The sequence below is a fragment of the Chrysochloris asiatica genome, unplaced genomic scaffold (genome assembly GCF_000296735.1).
Source record: "Chrysochloris asiatica unplaced genomic scaffold, ChrAsi1.0 scaffold00140, whole genome shotgun sequence".
Taxonomy (NCBI): Eukaryota; Metazoa; Chordata; class Mammalia; order Afrosoricida; family Chrysochloridae; genus Chrysochloris; species Chrysochloris asiatica.
The window spans coordinates 600,270-621,239 of NW_006408658.1; the positions used below are offsets into that span (position 1 = coordinate 600,270).

At 40.7% G+C, this 20,970-nt stretch overlaps 1 protein-coding gene across 1 annotated transcript in view; it reads right to left on the reverse strand.

The window, feature by feature from the left end:
• Positions 1–20,970, reverse strand: part of PPFIBP2 (PTPRF interacting protein, binding protein 2 (liprin beta 2)) — a 193,329-nt gene that overhangs the window by 75,306 nt on the left and 97,053 nt on the right. Inside the window, exon 4 of the mRNA XM_006870161.1 lies at positions 1,362–1,454. Within this exon, the coding sequence (XP_006870223.1) occupies positions 1,362–1,454 (93 nt within the window). The remainder of the gene's footprint in view (positions 1–1,361; positions 1,455–20,970) is intronic.

The following is a 20,970-nucleotide window of genomic DNA, read 5'->3' on the forward strand; positions in this document are numbered from 1 at the left end:
CTCCCCTGCTAGAACGTGCTTCTCACATCTCCGCAGCTCCCAGCCCAGCTTTCTGAGGTCTCCTCCTATAGAAGAGGTCTTCCCTGACGAGGTAGTTCTTGCCTTGCTTTATTTCCTCCACAGCACTTTTCAGCACCTGACATGTTTTATGTGTACAGTGTGTTTACCACCCACCCTTCCTCTCACCCCCCAGAGCCCATCAATACACACTCTAGAATTGAAGCTTTACAAGAACAGGAGCTCATTTGGTCACTGCTTGTATTCTCAGCATCAAAAATCAGTGACCCACAAGTCGTAGACACGCCAATATTTTTTCAACAAACAAACCAATGAAGTGAGGAAGAAAAAGCTAAGTTGCAAAACTGAATATTTGGTATGTGAATTTAATTCTCATAAAATGGAGAACAGGAAAACAAAAGACTGATGATAAACATGCTTCTTTAAACTTTTAGATTCTTCAAAGTTTCTAAAATCACCATTGATTATTCTCATGTTCATAAAATATTAAATATTACACCAATAAGGTAAAAAGAAAGAGAAGTAGAAACAAAAACATACACTGCACAGTCCCACCGCCTTAGTGCTCTAAGCCGAGAGCCTGGGGAGGGTTTTGTCCCCAACCCTTAAAGCTTTGTAAGGATCCAGGACTAGGATATCAATCTTTGCATTTTTCTCTAAATTGTTAATGCATATGAGCCATATAAATGCTTGCTACAATTGAGAGTTCACACGGCAAACAGCTCCCGCTTCAGCAATAGGCCTCCCATAAGAATACCTTACTTTATGTCCTGCCAGGGAATGCAAGCTTTCAGAAAGGAAAAAAAAATTCCTTTGACTGTATTTCTTCACTGAAAGTTTTAGAGTTCCTCTCTTTGAAGCAAGAGAGTCACAAAAGGCTTAATTCATATTACCAGCCCCTGGGGATCTGGTGTCAAAGTGATGAGCCTTGATCCAGTCCTAGACAATTTTGGATCTGATCCCACTAGCATTCACCCTTAGGCCTGTAGCATTCATGGCTCTGTTCTATTAGTGACATGAGGACACATCTTATCTCCCTCATAAGAGTCCTGACTAGCAGGGCCCTCTTTTTGTCCACTTGGCCACAGAGCATCCTGTTTGTGGAGTTAAGTGCTAGACAGTGCATGATAAATAAATGAAGAAATTCACAAACCACAATCAAGTCCAAAGTTAAACTGTTCCCCAGGTACTTTTTGCTTGGTTTCAGGAAATCTTTTTTTAAAAAAACACACTTTGGGACAGGATAAAACCAATACTGAAAATCCCTTTTACTGCTCTCCCACTTAGGAAAAGCTATGGAACTGAAAGTAACAGATAAGCTGGTTCTCACCAAAAAGACCCACCTGCAATATGAGAGACTCCTTATCTCCTTCTAGCCGAGCCAACCGTTCCTGGTAGGTTTCATTACTAGCAGCACTGTGATGATTTACCTGGGACTGAAAATGAAAAAAGGAAGACACTTAAAAGGTTGGGAAGACATCTAACCAACTTTCAAATGGAGTATGCAATTTGTGAGGACAGTTTGGCTGGTTATATGTGCAAAACCACCCATCAAAACATGAAACCACAGGATTTCAAAACTTCTATTAGGAGGACCAGAGCAGATGCCGTTGAAAGGTGTGCCTTGAAAATTGGCAAAACCAACCCCTGGATGACCTCACCCTTGCCCGGAAGGGCTTCCATTGAGCTCAAGACCCAGTGGTGTTTTAATTGACTCAACTTGTTGGGTCTAGTTTAGCTGGCGGCACTAGCCTAAGAGAGGCATCATTAACAATAAGGGTCTACTCTTTGAGGAGAGCTGGGAGCTACCACCATTCACTAAGAACTATGCAGGAACAATTGCTACATAGATCTTGGTATCTTCTAACTGTCCAGCAGGGTCCTCTGGAGCCATGGAACCCTTGGCAGCATTGAGGCCTATCCTGAACATGGCAATGTGCATGGGGTACAGGGATGCCAACTGAACAGCCCTTTGCCTACTCATACGTTCCCTCCAGAAGTAGCCAGCCTCACCCCTGAAGAGGCAATTTGACAGCCAAGCTGGTGTACCATGCTTTCTCCACAATGCTAGCGTTGAGAGAAGTTATCTAAGCTGAAGCATCTGGAGAAGAACCTTAGTAAGAGCCAGAGAGATTTCAACGTGGTAAGCAAACGGAAAATATGCAAACTGGAAAGCAGTCATAAACCATGGAAACAGAGGACATGGAGAGGGTTTGAAAAGGCAAGTGAGAAAGACTTATGAGATGAGACATGAGCTGCAGACACTTTCTAGGGCATGTCTGTCCTGGGTGTGGACACTGAGAGAGGAGGGAAGGAGAGAGCTGCTAATGGCACTAAACTGGCCAAACACCACCAATGTTCCCTCCTCCATGCTGAAATTAGGGCCCCACAGTAGGCCATCTGGAGGCTACACAGGCTACAAACAAGCAGATATTACCAGGTGCAAAATAGGGAAGTGATAGTCATGATAATCTGGGCTGACAAGAGAAATGAGTACTCCAATGTTCATGAGGCAGACACGCACCTCCACAGAGGAAAAGACATGGTTGTGCAACGGGGGAGGTCGCAGAGGAATCCCAACCACCAGAGTCCATTCCCCACATTCTGATCTTCAGAATTGGCTCTCCAACCCTATTTCAAGAGGAAGGGCATCTTCTTTCCTTCCTCCCCATAACCTACCCTTCCCAATGTGTTCCCTGGTGAAGGCAGGTGACAGGCCCAGCCCTAGAACAAAAATGAGAATGAAGTATTCTTCATTCAAGCCCAGGAATCCTACCTCTGAAAAAATCAGTGGCTGTTTGTTAAAGACCCAGTGGGAAGGCTGGCCCAGCGGCCGTTTCCCAGGGCAGTTGTGCCAGGCACAATCTAGAGATGATGCACAGTGCTCCCTGCTATAGCAGTGCCTTTTATTCCAGTCTTTCAAGTTTGTTTCTTGTTCATAGCTATGGAAGCTCTTTCATATCAGACAAAGGGCCTTAGTAATCACAAAGGACATCTTTGTTGGTGATAGTTTACTATTGTTACATTAATTGATATTTCGGTTCTTACATGGTCAAACTCTCTGACTGGCCTCCAATAATAATTATAACCTAATTTCCTGAGAACCTGAAAATAAAACAACTCTAAGCAGCAGGTCAGATGCTTTTCTCTCAAAGAACTCTCATGACAGTGATTTTCAGGGGACAGAGAGAATAGAAAGGTACGCAAGTAAAGCTCTGCACATTGGACCCTAGTGCTAGTGTCAGTATGTTTGAGGTCACCCAACACTGGCCAGCGGCCAGCTTTTCAGCAGGAGGTAAAGGAGAGGAGACTAAAGATTCGTTTTACAAGACTCCAGTAAGCCATTACAGCAATAACAGTGTCTCGTTCAAAGGGTGTGCAGTACATTCCTTGTTACAATGAAAGGCGTACTCATCGAATAATCGGTTCCAATTCATAGCGACCCTATACAGGGTTTCTGAGGCTATAAATCTTTATGGGAGCAGGAAGCCTCATCATCTTTCTCCCATGGAACAGCTGGTAGTTTCGAACTGTGACCTTGCGGTTTGCAACCCGATTCGTAACCACTATGCTACCAGAGCTATAGCAGTAGATTTTTAAAAATTTATTTATTTATTTATTTATTTTTTTGTGAACGAGTGATAGTTTACATGGGAGAACATCAGCTTTACGCCATTCTTTCATTGCAATTATTACAATCTCCTCCATGTATCATCATTACTTCCATTCCCTCTGTTGTGTTTTTTTTTGGGGGGGGGGGATATGAGGCTGTTTTAAATTTAAAATTAGGAAAGGTGTGTGACAGGGTTGTATTCTTTCACCATATTTATCCAACCTTTATGCTGAGCAAATAATCCGAGAAGCTGGGTTCTATGAAGAAAAAATGTGGCATCAGGATTGGAGGAAGACTCATTAACAACCTGCAATATGCAGATGATACAACCTTGCTTGCTGAAAGTGAAGAGGACTTAAAATACTTATTGATGAAGATCAAAGACCACAGCCTTTGGTATGGATTGCATCTCAATGTCAAGAAAACAAAAATTCTCACCACTGGGCCAATAAGCAACATTCTTATCAATGGAGAAAAGACTGAATTCGTCAAAGACAAGTTCATTTTTCTTGAATCAACCATCAACACTCATGGAAGCAGCAGTCAAGAAATCAAACAGCGTATTGCACTAGGCAAATCTGCTGCACTAGACCTTTTCAGAGTGTTGAAGAGTAAAGATGTCAGCTTGAGGACTAAGGTGCACCTGACCCAAGCCATGGTATTTTCAATAACTTCACGTGCAAGTGAAAGTTAGGGAGTTGTGCGTAGGGTCGCTAAGAGTCGGCACCAATTCGATGGCACCTAACAACAATATCAGGGGGTATACACAAAAACACTCAGGAATATACAATAATTTATATATAAAAACAGCAACTTTTCTGTTTTTATATCCTAACTGAAAGGTAGACCAATTTCAAATGTTCTTAATTTTATATACTGGGATTACACTTGAGAATTCACTAAAATAAAGTTTTACTGCTTAAAAAAAAAAAAAAAAAAAAGTCTGAAAACACAATCTGAACCTGAACGTTCATTGATCAAGCAGTATCTAAATAAACTATATAGTTATTGTTATTGTTAGGTGCTATCCAGTTGGTTCTGACTCATAGCAACCCTATGAACAACAGAATGAAACATACTTCTTAGTTCTGTGCTATCATAATTATTGTTACGTTTGAACCCTGTTGCTGCCATTGTGTCAGTCCATCTGGTTGGGCATTTTACTCTTTTTCACTGAAAGCTCCATTTTGCCAGGCATGATGTCCTTTTCCAGGGACTGGTACCTCCTGACAACATGTCCAAAGTACGTAAGACAAAGTCTTGCAAAGTACGTAAGACAAAGACTCGCTTCTAAGGACCATTCTGGATGTACTTCTTCCAACAAATAGATTTGTTCTTCTGTTTATACAAACAGAACAAATTTTCTACAGATTTGTTTGTAATTTCAATATTCTTCGTAATTGCATTGTCCTGTCTTCTTTATTCATTGTCCAGCTTCCCTGCGCAAATGAGGCAGTTGAAAATACCAAGGCTTGGATGAAGCACACCCTAGTCCTCAAAGTGACATCTTTGCTCTTCAACACTTTAAAGAGGTGTTTTTGCAGCAGATTTGCCTAGTGCAATATGGCATTTGATTTCTTGACTACTGCTTCCATGAGTGTTGATTCAAATAAAAGGTAATCTCTGACAACTTCAATCTTTTTTCCCATTTATCAACATGTTATTTATTGGTCCAGTTGTAAAGATTTTTGTTTTCTTTACAGTGAGTTGTAATCCTGTTGGTCTACGTACAGGTTCCGCATGAGCACAATGAAGTGTTTTGAAATTCCCATTTTTGTAATGTTACCCATAGTTTGTTATGACCCAAACAGTTGAATGCCTTTGCATAATAAACACAGGTTAAGTATCTCTGCTTTGGGTTAAAATCCATCTGATGTCAGCAATGATATCACCCTTCATTCTATGTCCTCTTTTTACTCTGGCTTGAATTTCTGGCAGTTCCCTGTGGATGTACTGCTATAAATGTTTATGCATTATCTTCATAAAATTTTACTTGCGTGTGCTATTATTCAATGATTCCTGCATTCTGTTGGGTCAACGTTCTTTGAAATGGGCATAAATATGGATTTTTGGCAGTAAATTGTCCGAGTTACTGTTTTCCAAATCACTTGGCATACACTGGTGAGTACTACCAGCACTACTGTCAGTTTATTGTAACATCTTAATTGGTATTCCATCAATTCCTGGAGCCTTGTTTTACATCAATGCCTTTAGTGCAGCTTGGATTACTTCCTTGAATACCATTGGTACTTGACCATACACTACCTTCTGAAATGATTAACCATCGACCAATTCCTCTTAGTACAGTGACTGTGTATTCCTTCCATTATCTTCTCTTGATGCTTTCCTGAATTATTCAATATTTTCTCACAGAATCCTACAATATTACAACTCAAGGCTTTGGTTTTTTTCTTACATTCTTTCACCATGAGATACGTTGAGTATGTTTTTCTAATTCCAGGTCTTTGCACATTACATCAAAATACTTGACTTTGTCTTCTAAAGCTTATTTGAAAATTTCTCTTCAGCACTTTAACGTCATCATTTCTTCTATTTGTGTTAGCTACTCTGTTCAAGAGCAAGTTTTAGAGTCTCCTCTAACATTCACTTTGGTCTTTTCTTACTTGCCTATTTGTTTAATGACTTTTTGCTTTCTTCATGTATAATGTTCTTAATGTCATCCTATAACTACAACTCATCTCTACTAGGAGAAATGTAGTATGTTAAAATATAAGATAGATATTTATGTACAAGTACAGGAAATTCTCAATAATGAAAAAAGCAAAATACAAAAGAATCACATGGCATAATACCAACAAACACTATACAACTTCCTACATGTTTACTTATGTTATGAAAATAAAATTGAGACACCCTCGGAAATCCTGTACAGGGTCGCTATGGGTCGGAACCGACTCGACGGCACTTAACAACAACAACAACATATAGAAGGTTACATAACAAATGTGGTTGTTGTTGTTAAATGCCATCAAGTCAATTCAGACTCACAGCAACCCTGTATAGGGTTTCCAAGGAGTGGCTGGTAGGTTTCACCCATGACCTTGTAGTTAGCAGTCCAATGTTCATCCTACAGCACCACACCATAGCAAACAGTGCTCTCCTCTGAGGGAGAAGCATAACTATTCCTACGACTAAGGAAAGTTAGGGTTGGGAGGTTTGACCAATGTTTGCGCTTCTAACAAAACATACAATATACTTTTATTTTCTTAGGACACACAATCCTTTCCACAGTCATACTCATCCCCATACAATAATGAGGCTCATGGGAGGAGTCCCTCCACATTCCCAAATCACTGCTTAATAGTAGTGGGGAATGTCTGACCCAAGGGCTGTGTAGGGCCTGCAAAAAAATTTTGTCTGGTCCCATGAAGGCAAACAGAGTTCCAACCATCACATTGCTGATGTTGTTGTTAAGTGCCTTCAAGTCAGTTCCGGGTCCAAGGGGTGAGTTAAATGTTTGACAAATTATAGCAGGTTACTTTTTAAGTTGAAGGAGCTCTGGTAGTGTACTTGTTACGAATCGGGCTGCTAATCTCACAGTAAGCAGTTTGAAACTACCAGCTGTTCCACAGTAGAAAGATGAGGCTTTCTGCTCCTGTAAAGATTTACAGCCTCATCAGAAACCTTGTACAGGGTTCCTATGAGTTGGAACCGACTTCAAGGCACATAACAACAACAACAAATTTTTAAGTTAATAATTTTGTGTGTGCCCTGAATGATGTTATAAATTTTGGCAGAAAAAAGGTTCCCCATCCCTGCTCTAGAGGAACAGAGCATCTTCCTCCCATGCAGTCCTCCCAAACTACTGATGTTCTCTGACAAGCTTGTGAAAGGTACTGAGCAGCAGTGAGCTCAAGAAGATATTCCAAGACACAAGTCTAAAGTACTTCCAGCTTCTGCTTTTGGCAACATGCACAGTCATATATATACATACATACATACATACATACATACATACATACATACATACATATATATATTTAAACAGTAGACATAGGACTGCCATTTTCGTAAGAAAACTGCATCTCCTCAGAAGGGCCAGGGCCCCTTGGAGAAGAGACTGGAAAGCACCTGAGGGTGCTTTCCAGCAAGTAGAGTACTACCAAATGATCTTGGTGAATGTTAGTATCTATCAGCCAAAGTGAGTTTAAGTGAGAGAATGCTCTGTCCCAGTAAAAGGCAACAGGTTCAGCCATTTCCTGAAGGCACTCTTGCATTAGAAAAGGGCTAGATCATCAGGGAATAAGACTACATGGCTATTAAAATGGTATTCAGAAATGTGTTTAAAAGGCGGAGCTAGAGCGAAGCAGGACCTCCTACCACCAAGATAGAAGAGCCAGGAGTGGAGTGTCCCCTTTGTATCTGGGGCTTCTGCACCCCTATAGTCCAGGGGAAGAATGATGTCAAATGTATAGAGATCACCAAGAAATACTTGCCTACAGATGTGGAAGGAGAGAAGGACCTTTTCTCAGAGTCGACAAAGAAAAAGTATTCCCTCAGAGCATCTAATGATCCAGGAGTCCTACCTCATTGATAAAGTCATTCTCATCTTCACCCCATAAAAATACAGAACAATGAGTGTCAATATCCATCTTTTGATAGATCCAGAGATCTCTCCAGTACCTCTTCACTGGTGCTAACACATGGGTGGCCTTTCTTCTAATGGGTTTTCAGTCAACAAACTCAGACACTATTGGTGTTGCCTATAAGCCTCCATAAAACTGAGGTTCACATTATGCAAATATACAACTATATAAAAATTTACAGTAATAGATTATGAAAAATGACAAAATAAAATTAATCCAGTATGGATTATGCAAACTGGGGGCGGGGGGGGTTAGGTGGACCTGACAATTCTGCTTGCTCCATTAGAGGGTACACCTGCTTCCTTAATTCTATTTGTAGATTGCCAATTATTGTTGGAAAGTGCTGTTGAGTCAGTTGCTACTCATAGCTACCCAGTTGTTGTTGTTGTTAGGTGCCATTGAGTCGGTACCAACTCATAGCGACTCTATCCACAACAGAATGAAACACTGCCTGAGCCTGGGCTAACCTCACAATTGTTGCCATGCTTGAGCCCATTGATGCTGCCACTTTGCCAATCCATCTCGCTCAGGAGGCTCCAACCAATACTAAAATCACAAAGCTGGATCCCTGAGTAATTCCAGGTTTTGGAGTATGAAAAGGCTTGTCCAGATTCTCTACGAGGTAAATCTGTGATGCAGGGAACACAAAATTCTTCAGCTTTCCATGCAAAAAGTCAGATTGAGAGAACAGCACTCCATTGAGAAAAAAATCAATAGAGTTTTGAAGGTTGTTACATGCTAACTTTCTATTCTTTCCCACTCTGGGATAACAAGTGAATTTAAAGGAGAGATGATCATGTTCTACCCTGTTGAGGATGGAGAAGTCCTACATGGGCAGAGATCTCCTCTAAACCCTGATTTAGTGGAATCTACTGTTTGGTGTATCCAGAAGAGGCTGGTATTATTAACTTTACTATAAACATGTGGTAGGAGCTCTGGTAGCGTAGTGGTTACAAATCGGGCTGCGAACTTTAAGGTCAGCAGTTCGAAACTACCAGCCGCTCCGCGGGAGAAAGATGAGGCTTTCTACTCCCGTAAAGATTTACACCCTCGGAAACCCTGTACAGGGTTGCTATGGGTCGGACCCGACTCAATGGCACTTAACAACAACAACATAAACATGTGGTACTAGTAGGGGCTGTCACCATCTTAGAGCCAATTAGAATTCTTCCTCTATATGTTTAACTGGGGAAGAGAGGATGGTGGTGGTAGTGCTAGAAGACTCTGAGGTGATCAGTGGCCATCTCTACTTCCAAATAGGAAAAGCTGGTTAGCAGTAAGAGTCAGCCATGAAGTGAAATGATATACGACAGGATGAATGTAAAACTAATGTTCTCCCATGTAAACTATCACATAATTCACAATAAAACATTAAAAAAAAAAAAAAAAGAGTCAGCCATGAAACTAACAGGCATAAAAATGGAAAGAAAGCCAAGAAATAGGGAGCCTGGTGGCATTCTCACCCCGGGTTTATGCTGTCTACAGACAAAGATATGAGTATCTCTTGACTTTCTATTGCAGTAATACATTGACAAGGAGCTGTCAGAAATTTAAGTCTGATTCAGAAGAGAACATGGAATGAGGAATATCATTGCTGATGTCAGAGATCTTGGCTGAAAAGACAGAATACTAGAAAGATGTTTACTTGTGCTTAATGACTACTGTGCATTTGACTGTGTAGATTATAACACACTATGGATAAGACTGTGAAAAATAGGAATTCTAGAACACTTAAACTGTGCTCACGCAGAACCTATACGTAGACCAAGTGGCAGTCACTTGAACAGAACCAGGGTATACTGAATGGTTTCAAATCAAGAAAGGTGTGTATCAGGATTGTGTCCTTTCCCCATACTTATTCAATCTGTATGCTGATCAAATAATCTGAGCAGCTGGACTATATAAAGAATAACATGGCATCAGGATTGGAGGAAGACTCTCATTAACAACGTACAATATACAGATGGTACAACCTTGCTTACTGGAAATGAAGAGGACTTGAAGCACTGATGAAGATCAATACAGCACCCAGTGTGGATTACACCTCAATGTAAAGACAAAGAAAACAAAAATCTTCACAACTGGACCAACACATAACATCATGATAAACAGAGAAAAGATTGAAGTTTTCAAAGATTTCATTTTACTTGAATTCAAAATCAATGCTCATGGAAGTAGCAGTCAAGAAATCAAACTAAAAAAAGAAAGAAAGAAATCAAACAGTTACTGCATTAGCCAAATCTGCTGCAAGACTTCTCAAAAGTGTTTAAAAGCAAAGATATCACTTTGAGAACTAAAGTGCACTTGGCCCAAGCCAAGGTATTTTCAAATTGCCTCATATGCATGTAAAAACTGGACAATGAATAAGAAAGATCAGAGAACTGATGCATTTGAATTAGGGTGTTAGCAAAGAATAGTGAAAGTACCATGGACTGCCAGAGAATGAACATGTATGTTTTGGAACAAGTGTAGCCGGATTACTCCTTGGAAGTGATGGTGGTGTGACTTCATCTCTTGTACTTCGCACATGTTACAGAGAGGAACCAGTCCCTGGAAAAGGACATCATGATAGGTAAACTGGAAGATCAGTGAAAAAGAAGACACCCAAAGAGATAGAATGATACAGTGGCTGCAACAATGGGTTTAAGCATAGCAGTAACTGTGAGGATAAGTAGGCCCAGGCAGAGTTTTGTTCTGTTGTACACAGGATTGCTATGAGTCAGAATCTACTAGACTGCGCCTAACCACCACTTTCTCAACGTCTCCATTTTGGTGGGTTCAAATTGAGTTTCTATTACTTGTGAAAATCCTAGATAATGTTATTTGTTTCAAAGGGTGATCAATCACTTGACCTAAAGTTACTCTTCTGGAAACAAACTCATAGGAAAGAATGCCTGCTATCTGAATACAGTATTAAATTACAAAGAAAACTGAGCTAATGGCTGCTTTAATTGCTTATTCTGGTTATCAGTTCAAAGTCAATTATAGTTACAACCAGAATTATCATAAAGGACCAATGGGGATCGACTCTGTGGCACAGTGTGTGTCACGGACACACACGGTGGAATATACTGGGATAAAAAGGCATCCAGTCTTCTTTGTGTGTGGAATGGATGACTTTCTACCCACCACCTGTTGGCTTTCATTCTTATTTCTCATATAGATCAAGAAGGCTGAGACCAGAAATTAATGCAGAATACAACAGGCCCAGGGGCATCAACAGTTAGGGGAGAGGAGTATGGAGAGTGGATACGGAAAGGGGGAAAAAAGGCTCAACAAAACAAGAATAAATACAAACTCAAATAGAACTAAGAAACCATCAGGGTAAAAGGGAAAATGAATAAATGAAGGCTGGAAGAATACCTAACAATGGTTTAAGAAACCGTTTTAAAAGAATTGTATGTCACATACAGCTGAAGAGATACAGATCTAGCAGCTGGGAGGCTGGGCATTGCAGCTTCCCTGTTCCCCAGCCCTTGTCCCAAACAGGGGATCCCTGGAGACAATGTTTCCCAAGGGTTCTTCCACACACTTATCCAATTACAGAATCCCTGTAGCACTGCCTTCACGGCAGACCAAAGACAAGCTAGAAATGCTTAGTAGGCTGGGGCTGCACCTAACCATATACAATCTCAGTTAGGTCAACTATCTCAAGGTCCTCATCCTTTCAAAGAGTGGACCAGTTAGGCCAATATAAGTAAAAATGTAGGGTAGAGGGTGTACAGGATGCTCTTTACTGTAGGATGCTCTAATAATTCCTCTGTGTAATATAAATAGTTATGAATCATCATAGAAAAACAGATATCACTTAAATGGCTTTGTGTAAGCTAAAAGCTAAAAGGCACAAAATAGTTCATCTCTCCTCCTGCAAGTTTTAACTAACTCATCCTTTCTGCTCAAAAGAGCAAAAGAGGTAGCATTTCTAATTAGGATACCTCTGTAAAGATCTGTGAACCCAAGGGAACTATAATAAAAGTACTTTCAGACTGGAAAAAAAAAAAATGTGTAAGCAACAACACAGAATTCACTATTAGCTAATGGTTCTGGAATCATGCCTTTGGCACACACACAGCTGAAGACATACGCACTTTTCCACTGTCCCTGAAGAGATGCCCACATTTTGAGTCATAGCTCCATGACTACAATTTTTCCCTCCTTACAAGACTTTTACTATATACTAAAAGGACTCTTGGTGTGGTGCTGTAGGATAAGCACTGGACTGCAAATCACAAGGTTAGCAGCTCAAACCCACCAGTTGCTCCTCAGAAACTCTATACAGGGTCGCTGTAAGTCATAACCGATTTGATGGCACTTCACAATAACAAATACGCACTATATGCTATGCTGTTGCTGTTGAGTGCTATCGAGTCATTTCCGACTCAGCGAAACTGTATACGGCTTCTGAGGGGAGGCTGGTGGGTTTGAACCACCAACCTTGTGGTTCAAACTGACCCTGCAGTCTAGTGTTTATCCTACAGCATCACATCATGACTCCATATGCTATATACATCTTTGTAACTGACATACTAAGAATTCCAATTGCTAAAATGGCCAAGAAAATCGTAACAACATGAATTAATTGTTCCTTCTGTTCTAGTCTGGAAGTCCGGTCAAATTTAGGCTAAACATTAGCTTTCCATTCCAATCAATGCCCTGGAGTCTCTCAAAGCCATCATCCTCTGACTCGAGTGGCTGATCAGATTTCATGATTCTTGCTCACTCTTGGCCAAGCCGAGCCCCTCTATTACAGTTTGTCAAAGGACAGCCACGTTAGGCTTTCTGCAGACTTCTGGCCAGATTCTGAGCCCTTGATGTGCAGCATCCCCAGACGCATAACTCCATATCCTGGCTGGGCTCTGCCAGCCAAGCACACCCTTCACATCTACTCTTGGGAAAGCTGGTGGAAGGGCTGGTGAGAAGGGGTAGAGGTGGCAATTCTGGAGCATTTCCTGACTGGCACATCCCAGAAGGCTTACTGTCAATACTGCACTTCAAAGAATGTGAAGGCGGGGGGTTCCAGAGCAGTCAGATGAGTTAGGTGAGAGGTCACAGTGAGGGTGTCATTTGGTATGTGACCATAGAGCATGGGAAAATCCTAAGGCAGTCAGTTCCACAGTTTGACAGCTGTAACCATTACATTGTTCTCCAGAGCTGAGAGCTGTTTCTCAGAGCTGATGTCCTCAGAAAAATGGGCCTTCCTTTTTCTGATACCAAGCCAAAGCATTTCATGTGCAGCCACTACTCATCTGTCAGTGGAAACCAGTGTGTTGTATGATGCCAAATAGGTTTCAGTGGAGTTTCCAAACTAAGACAAACTAGAAATAAAGACCCAATGATCAACTTCAGAATATCAGCCAATGAAAATCCTACAGATCACACGAGTCTGATCCAAAACTATTCATGGGGATCACACAGGACTGGGCTGCTTCCCCTTCTGTTGTGTGTTGGACTGCCATAAGGCAGAGACTTTGTTAAAGACTATTAACAACAATAAATCTTAGCCAGGCTAAATGGCCACATTTCCTTCCTTGCTTCTAAGAAGCTATGGAGTCCAGTTCCCTCAGGATTCTGGCCACTGTATACACACTGCCCCAACATCTTAAATTATATGATGATTAACAGTTCAAATCTACCAGTCACTCCATGGGAGAAAGATGAGGGTTTCTGCTCCCTTAGAGATTCACAGCTTCGAAACCTGATACAGGATCACTGTGAGTTGGAACTGACTTGAGGGCACACAATAAACTGGAAGTCATAAAATCAACTTTTCCCATAACAATCTTTGACACAGAATTAAACAATTTTCTTCCAAACACAGTATGAGTGAAGTACAATCAGATACTTAGTAACAAAGCATCCATCAAGAGAGATTTTATCCTGCCCTTGACCGTCTTGAATCTTCCATCTCTTGGTTTAAATTACATATAAAGGAAGGCTAAGTATTGGTGGTAGGGCTATCAAATAATCTAAATGTCTGCATTTAGGGAAGAACAAAGTAGAGTTCAGAAAAAATGAACTCGTCTCTTGGTTTATAATGTTCAAGTCACCACGACTCATTCAAGTCAATGGCTCAAGCATTCCTGAGGTCCTACTAAGGGCTTTTCTCTGTAATAAACAAATGCTTCCTTCCAAAGGTACTGTAATCTTACAGGGGAGATGTAGTAAGTACCACCAGAGAATGTATGAAAGCCAACAGTAGCAGCGCAGTGGAGGGACAAATCAACGTCACCTTCAAGGGAAAGCCTTTACTATGAAGGCACCACTTGACTGACTGAGTCTCTAAAGGTATGCAGGAATCCCCCAAGAATAGGAAAACAACACCTTTAAAAATAGTCCTACTAATATGGATAGGCTACTTAGGAAGTAGAGTCTTGGTGTGGCACTGTGGGTTAATGTGCTGGAATGCAAGTTAGATTTGGACTACAGATTTGGACTAGTTGCTCCACGGAAACCCTATACTGAGTCAGAACTGACTTAATGGCACTTAAAACAACAACAACAATTCAACAAGTGCTAATAATCTCTATCCTTCAGACATTCTGGTTTCTCAGAGCTAATACAATAAGGAAGGAGTTCTGGTGGTTACGAGTTGGGCTGCGAACCACAAGGTCAACAGTTCAAACCTACCAGCTGCTCCACGGGAGAAAGATGAGGCTTTCTGCTCTTGTAAAGATTTACAGCTTCGGAAACCCTGTACAGAGTTGCTATGAGTCAGAACCGACTCCACGGCACATAACAACAACAACAATATAACAAACAAAGGATGTCTTTGAAGGCAAACCATCCATAAGTTCTCCACTCACAGGGTTGGTATAATGCACATGAAGACTTCTAGCAATGTGTGTGTGAGGGGACAGGATCTAGATTCAGAGTAAGGGAAATGTAGCTCATTTAACAAGATCTTTTGCCTAAATTATAGCCTTGGCTAAGAGTGTTGCTGTTAGGTTAAGCCAAATTAGTTTCGACTCATTGTGACCCTTTGGACAATAGAAAGAAGCTGCCAGTCCTGCAGCATCCTCGCAATTGCAATGTTTCAGCCCATTGTTGCAGCTGCTGTCAATCCAGCTCAATGACGGACTTCCGCTTTTTCACTGACCCTCTACACTTTACCAAACATGATGTCTTTTTTCTAGAGTCTGATCTCTCTTAATAACACGTCCAAAGTAAATGAAATGAAGTCTCTCTATCCTTGCTTCTAAAGAGCATTCTGGCTGTACTTTCTCCAAAACAGATCTGTTTGTTCTTCGGGCAAGCCATGGTACTCTCAACATTCTTCACCAACACCATAATTCAAATGCATCAATTCTTCTCTGTTCTTCCTTATTCATTGTTCAGCTTTCACAGTGAATAATGAGGTTATTGAAAATACTATGGCTTGGGGCAGGTACAACTTAGTTCTCAAAGTGACATCTTCGCTCTTTAACACTTTAAAGAGGTCTTTTGTAGTAGATAAACCCAATGTGGAATGCAGAAAACATTGGACAATTTCATTAAAATCACATACAAGTAAAATTTTGCTAAAGAGAATTCAAAAACGGCTGCAACAGCGCATTGACAGGAATACTACCTGAGGTTCAAGCAGGATTCAGATGAGGATGTGGAAATAGGGATTTCACTGCTGATAACAGCTAGCTGTTGGCTGAAAGCAGAGAATACCAGAAAGATGATTACCTGTATTTTATAGACTATGCATAGATTTCTGAATGTGTGGCTCATGACAAGCTATGGACAACATTGAGGAGAATTAGTATTCCATAACACTTAATTGTGTTCAAGAGGAACCTGTATCTAGACCAAGAGGCAAAACAACAAGGAGACGCTGAATGATTTAAAACCAGGAAAGATGTGCACCAAGAGAGTATTCTTCTAGATTACATGAAGAAAACGTTGCACCAGAATTGTAGAAAGACTCATTTAGAACCCTGATATGCAGATAAGTTATTTGCTGAAAGTGAGGAGGACATAGCAAACTTACCAATGAAAATCAGACTATAGCCTTCTATATGGGTTGCACCTCTATGTAAAGACGACAAAAATTCTCACCACTTGATAAATAAATAACATCAAAATAAATGAAGATCAAAGTTGCCCAAGACTTAAATGTTGCTTGAATCCACCATCAACTCTCATGGGAGTAGAAGTTAATTAATCCAAACGATATATTGCATTAAGTAAATCTGTTGTACAAGACTTCGTTAAAGTGTTCAAGAGCAAAGAGGTCAGTTTTAGGAATAAAGTGCGCCTGGCCCAAGCCATAGTATTTTCTATAGCCTCATATGCATGTGCAAGTTGGACAATGAATAAGGAAGACCACAAAAGAACTGATGCATTTGGGTAATGGGGTTGGAGAAGAACATTAAAAGTACCATGGACTGTGTTAGAAGAAGTACAACCAGAATGCTCCTTAGCAGCCTAGAAGGCCAGATTTTGTCTCTCATGTTTTAGACATATTACCTGGAGGTACCAGTTCCTGGAGAAGGACATCTTGTTTGGCAGAGTGGAGGGTCATGAAAAAGAGGGAGACCCCCTCCCCACAACAAGATGAATTGGCATGGTGGCAGCAGCAAATGGGCTCAAGTATAACAATGATTGTGAGGTTGGCACAGGACCAGACAATGTTTCATTCTGTTGTGCATAATAAGGTTATGCACCTTATTATGAACCTCCTCAACTGTACCTAGTAACAACAACAAAACCTAAGGCAATACACCATTTGATTTATTGACTGTTGCTTCCATAAGCGTTGATTTTGGGCCTAAGTGAATTGAATCCTTGACAACTGCAATCTTTTTCTATCATAATGGTGCTCATTGGTCTAGTTGTGAGGATTTTCATTTTCTTTATATTGAGTTGTAATGCATACTAAAGACTGTAGTCTTCGATCATCAGTATGTACTTCAAGTCCTCTTCAATTACAGTAAGCAAGGTTGTGTTATCTGTATATTACAGGTTGTCAAAATTCTGCATTTTTTTTTGTAGTCCAACTTCTCAGATTATTTGCTTTGCATAGAGACTGAATAACTATGATGAAAAGATACAACCCTGACACACACCTTTCCTGATTTTAAACCATTCAGCACCCCTTTGCTCTGTTCAAATGACTGATTCTTGATCTACATACAGGTTCCTCATCAACACAATTAAGTAATCTGGAATACCCATTCTTTGCTATGTTATCCATAGTTTATCATGATCCACACAGTCAAAAGTCTTTCCATAATCACTAAAACGCATCTTTCTGATATTCTCTGCTTTTAGTCAAGATCCAGCTGACATCACCAATGATATCCCTCGTTCTACAACCTCTTCTGAATCTAGCTTGAATTTCTGACAGTTTGCTGTTGTTGTATTACTGCAACAGGATTGCCTCTGTCCCATTTTTTAAATTTTCAGCAAAATTTTACTTATATGTAGTATTAATGATATTATTCGATAATATCTGTATTTTGTTGGGTCATCTTTCTTTGGAATGGGGACAAACTATGGATCTCTTCCAGTCAGCTGGCAAAATAACTGCTTTTCAAATTTCTTGGCATGGACTACTAACTGCTTCCAGCACTGCATCCATTTGTTGAAACATTTCAATTGGCATTCCATCAATTCCTAGAGCCTCACTTTTTCATCAATGCTTTCAATGCAGCTTGAACTTCTTCCCTCAATATCACTGGTTCTTGATCATATGCTACCTTCTGAAATGGTTAAATGTGGACCAATTCTTTTTGATTCTATATTCTTTCCATCTTTTTTTGTGATGCTTCCTGCACCATTCAATATTTTACCCACAGAAATATTCAATGTTGCAACTCAAGGATTCAACTTTCTCTTCAATTCTTTCAGTTTAAGGAATGCTGTGTGTTCTTCTCTTTTGCTTTTCTAGCTCCAGGTCTTTGTACATTTCATTATAATAATTTACTTTGTCTTCTCAAGCTACCCTTTGAGATTTTCTGTTTGGTTCTTTTTACTTCATCATTCCTTCCATTTACTTCATCTACTTTGTGTCCAAGAGCAAGTTTCAGAGTCTCTTCTCACATCCATTTTGGTCTTTTCTGTCTTTTTACATGAACTTTTTGCTTTCTTCATATATGATGTTCTTGATGTCATCTCACAACTTGTCTGGTCTTCAGTCATTAGCATTCAATGTGTAAAATCTTTTCTTGAGATGACCCTTAATTTCAGGTGGAATTCATTCAAATTTGGCCATGGATAAATTCTCTTTGTCAGGGGGCTGGACACATAAATAGCCTATAACACTTGGCTATAAAAGAAAAAATACTTCTAAGACAAAAAGGCAACATTGGATGCTGGAGATGGTATTGGGAAGGGATGGAAGTCCAAGGTGATTGTTTGGGAATCAAACTGCTCAGTGCCTGTAAGATTGTCTAGATTTCCCATCTGATGAACCAACAATCAAATAGGCAAAGATCCACAGCTGGAGGATATGGGATTAGACAAGTGCCAAAGTAAAAAGCTGATGGTTTGGTTACAGGATTGCCTCTGTCCCTACAAGATTCCAAAACAGTAATGAATTCAGAGGGAACGGATAGGAGAACTGGAGGTAGCAACAACATTACAGAAGGAATTTTAAAGATGACAGACAGTACAGATAAATCCAGTTTGCAGTGGGCTCAGAATTGACAGAGAATAAATTGAGAAAGTGAGTTTTTAGCCACTTTTTCAAGCAGCCTGCTGATGAAAGTAAGGTAAAATATAAGACAGCATGGGGGGAGGCGGGGAGGTAGAGTCAAAGATAGTTTGGTTTGATTATCTTTCTAAGAATTGAAAAAAAAAAAAAAATTTTATTTCAGGGCAAGGAACAAGTAGTCAGTGGGGAATTGCAAAAATAAACAGAGGAGAAAGTGGATTGGAACAGGATTGAGTCAAGAAGGCAGGACACTGGAATAGCTGCAGCTAAGACAGCCCATGAAACTGAAGGAAGCTGATAAATGACCACTGTGGTGCAAGGGAAGCCACTGACTGGAGTTAGGGTGACTGTGTATCTTTCTATTGGTCTTCTGTGGCCAGTGGCCAGGCTATTAGATCAATCATTTGGATGCCAGATGACACAAAAGTCTCACATTTGCAACTTCTTTCCACATTCTCCTGCGCTACCCAAGCCAATTCATGGAAGATCCATGGTGATTCCATTTTCTCTGTAACCTTGGGTTGAATTTGCTAGATTCAAGAGTACTGGAAGCCTGGGTGCAAGGTGAAGATGTTGGCAGTGTGGGAATTTGTGTCCTTGAGAAAATGAACTCCTGCTCAGAGGGTAGAGGGTGGGCTGCACTGACTTTGCGTGAAGCTATTTTGGAGGTGCTTTCAGTGATTGTGTGGGTTCGAGTCACTGATGTCAATGCTGGACAGGTATGAGTCAGCCAGGGACCAAACAGCTGAGTGGTAGAGGTCTTCTGGACATTTAGCCCTAATAAGGGAAGGAGCTGGAGGAAAGGCCCTGGTTAGCCTTGACCTAGCAGTCACAACCAAGGTAATCAACCCAGTAGCTACCTTGGTAGGCTTTCTGATTACCTCTTCTACCTCTCCATCTGAAATACTGGAAGGAGCTCAGAGATAAAGGACGAATATACTACTAGGGGAGAACCAAACTGGTCCCACCTGCTTCTTTCTCCATTTTTCCCTTCCTGGTAATAATCGGTAACAGTTAGCTTTTATTAAATGTTTTCTATGTGCACAGAAGTCCTAGTGTGGTGTTGTAGGATAAACACTAGACAGCTAACCACAAGTTCAGCAGTTCAAGCTCATCAACCACTACTTGGAAACCCAACACAGGGCTGCTATGAGTCGTGACCAACAAGGTGGCACTTAACAACAACATGCAAAGTACTATGCTACGCATTTTACTGCATCAACTTACTTATCTTCATAATACCTGTATGTGCAGGTACTATTATTTTATCTTATATGTGAAGAAATCCAGGCTTTTATTGTCATCTGCCTAAGAACACAAAGCCAGCAAGTGTGGCAAAGTCAGGAATCTAACCCAGGCCTGACTCCAACTGCATGCTTTTACCTGTGCTGCACAGTGTCTCATCCCCCAAAGGTCAGGCAGCAATATTTACCCTCTAGCTCTGTGCTATCTTAACCACAGGCATCTCTAGCCTTGTTCCAAAATTCAAAGACTCTGACTTGCTCCAAAGCTTTACCCTCTTGGACTGACCAAAGAGCAATGGCTCCTAGTTTGTCACATGTAGCCAGATCATACTTCATCCAGGCATCTCTTCTTCTGTAACGTACTACTTCTGCACAGCAGCATGAAGGGGACAGTGTTTTCATCTTCAAAAACCTGGGTTCAGAGAAACCTGTTCTCAAGCTTGAAGAAGCACATGAATAGGGTTGGGTGACATGAAATACTGGGATGGAGGAATCCACTGCAGGGATGAGGTCAGCAAACGACCGAAAAGAAGGGCTTGATAGAGTTCAGTGACGTGGATGGAAATCAAAAAAAAGGAGGACAAAAGGGGAGGGAGTCTATGTGCTTAGTATAGTGTACAGCGCAGTCTGGGTGGCATAAATGGTTAAGTGCTTGCCAACTAACCAAAAGGCAGGCAGTTCAACTACACCAAGAGGCCCTTCAGAAGGCAATCCTGGTGATCTGCTTTCAAAGGGTCATATTCTTACAACCGTAGGAAGCGCAGTTTTCCTCTGCATATACAGAGTCACTGTGAGTTAGAACTAACTCAATGGCCATGAAAAAAAGCACTAGTGTGCTTGGGAGCT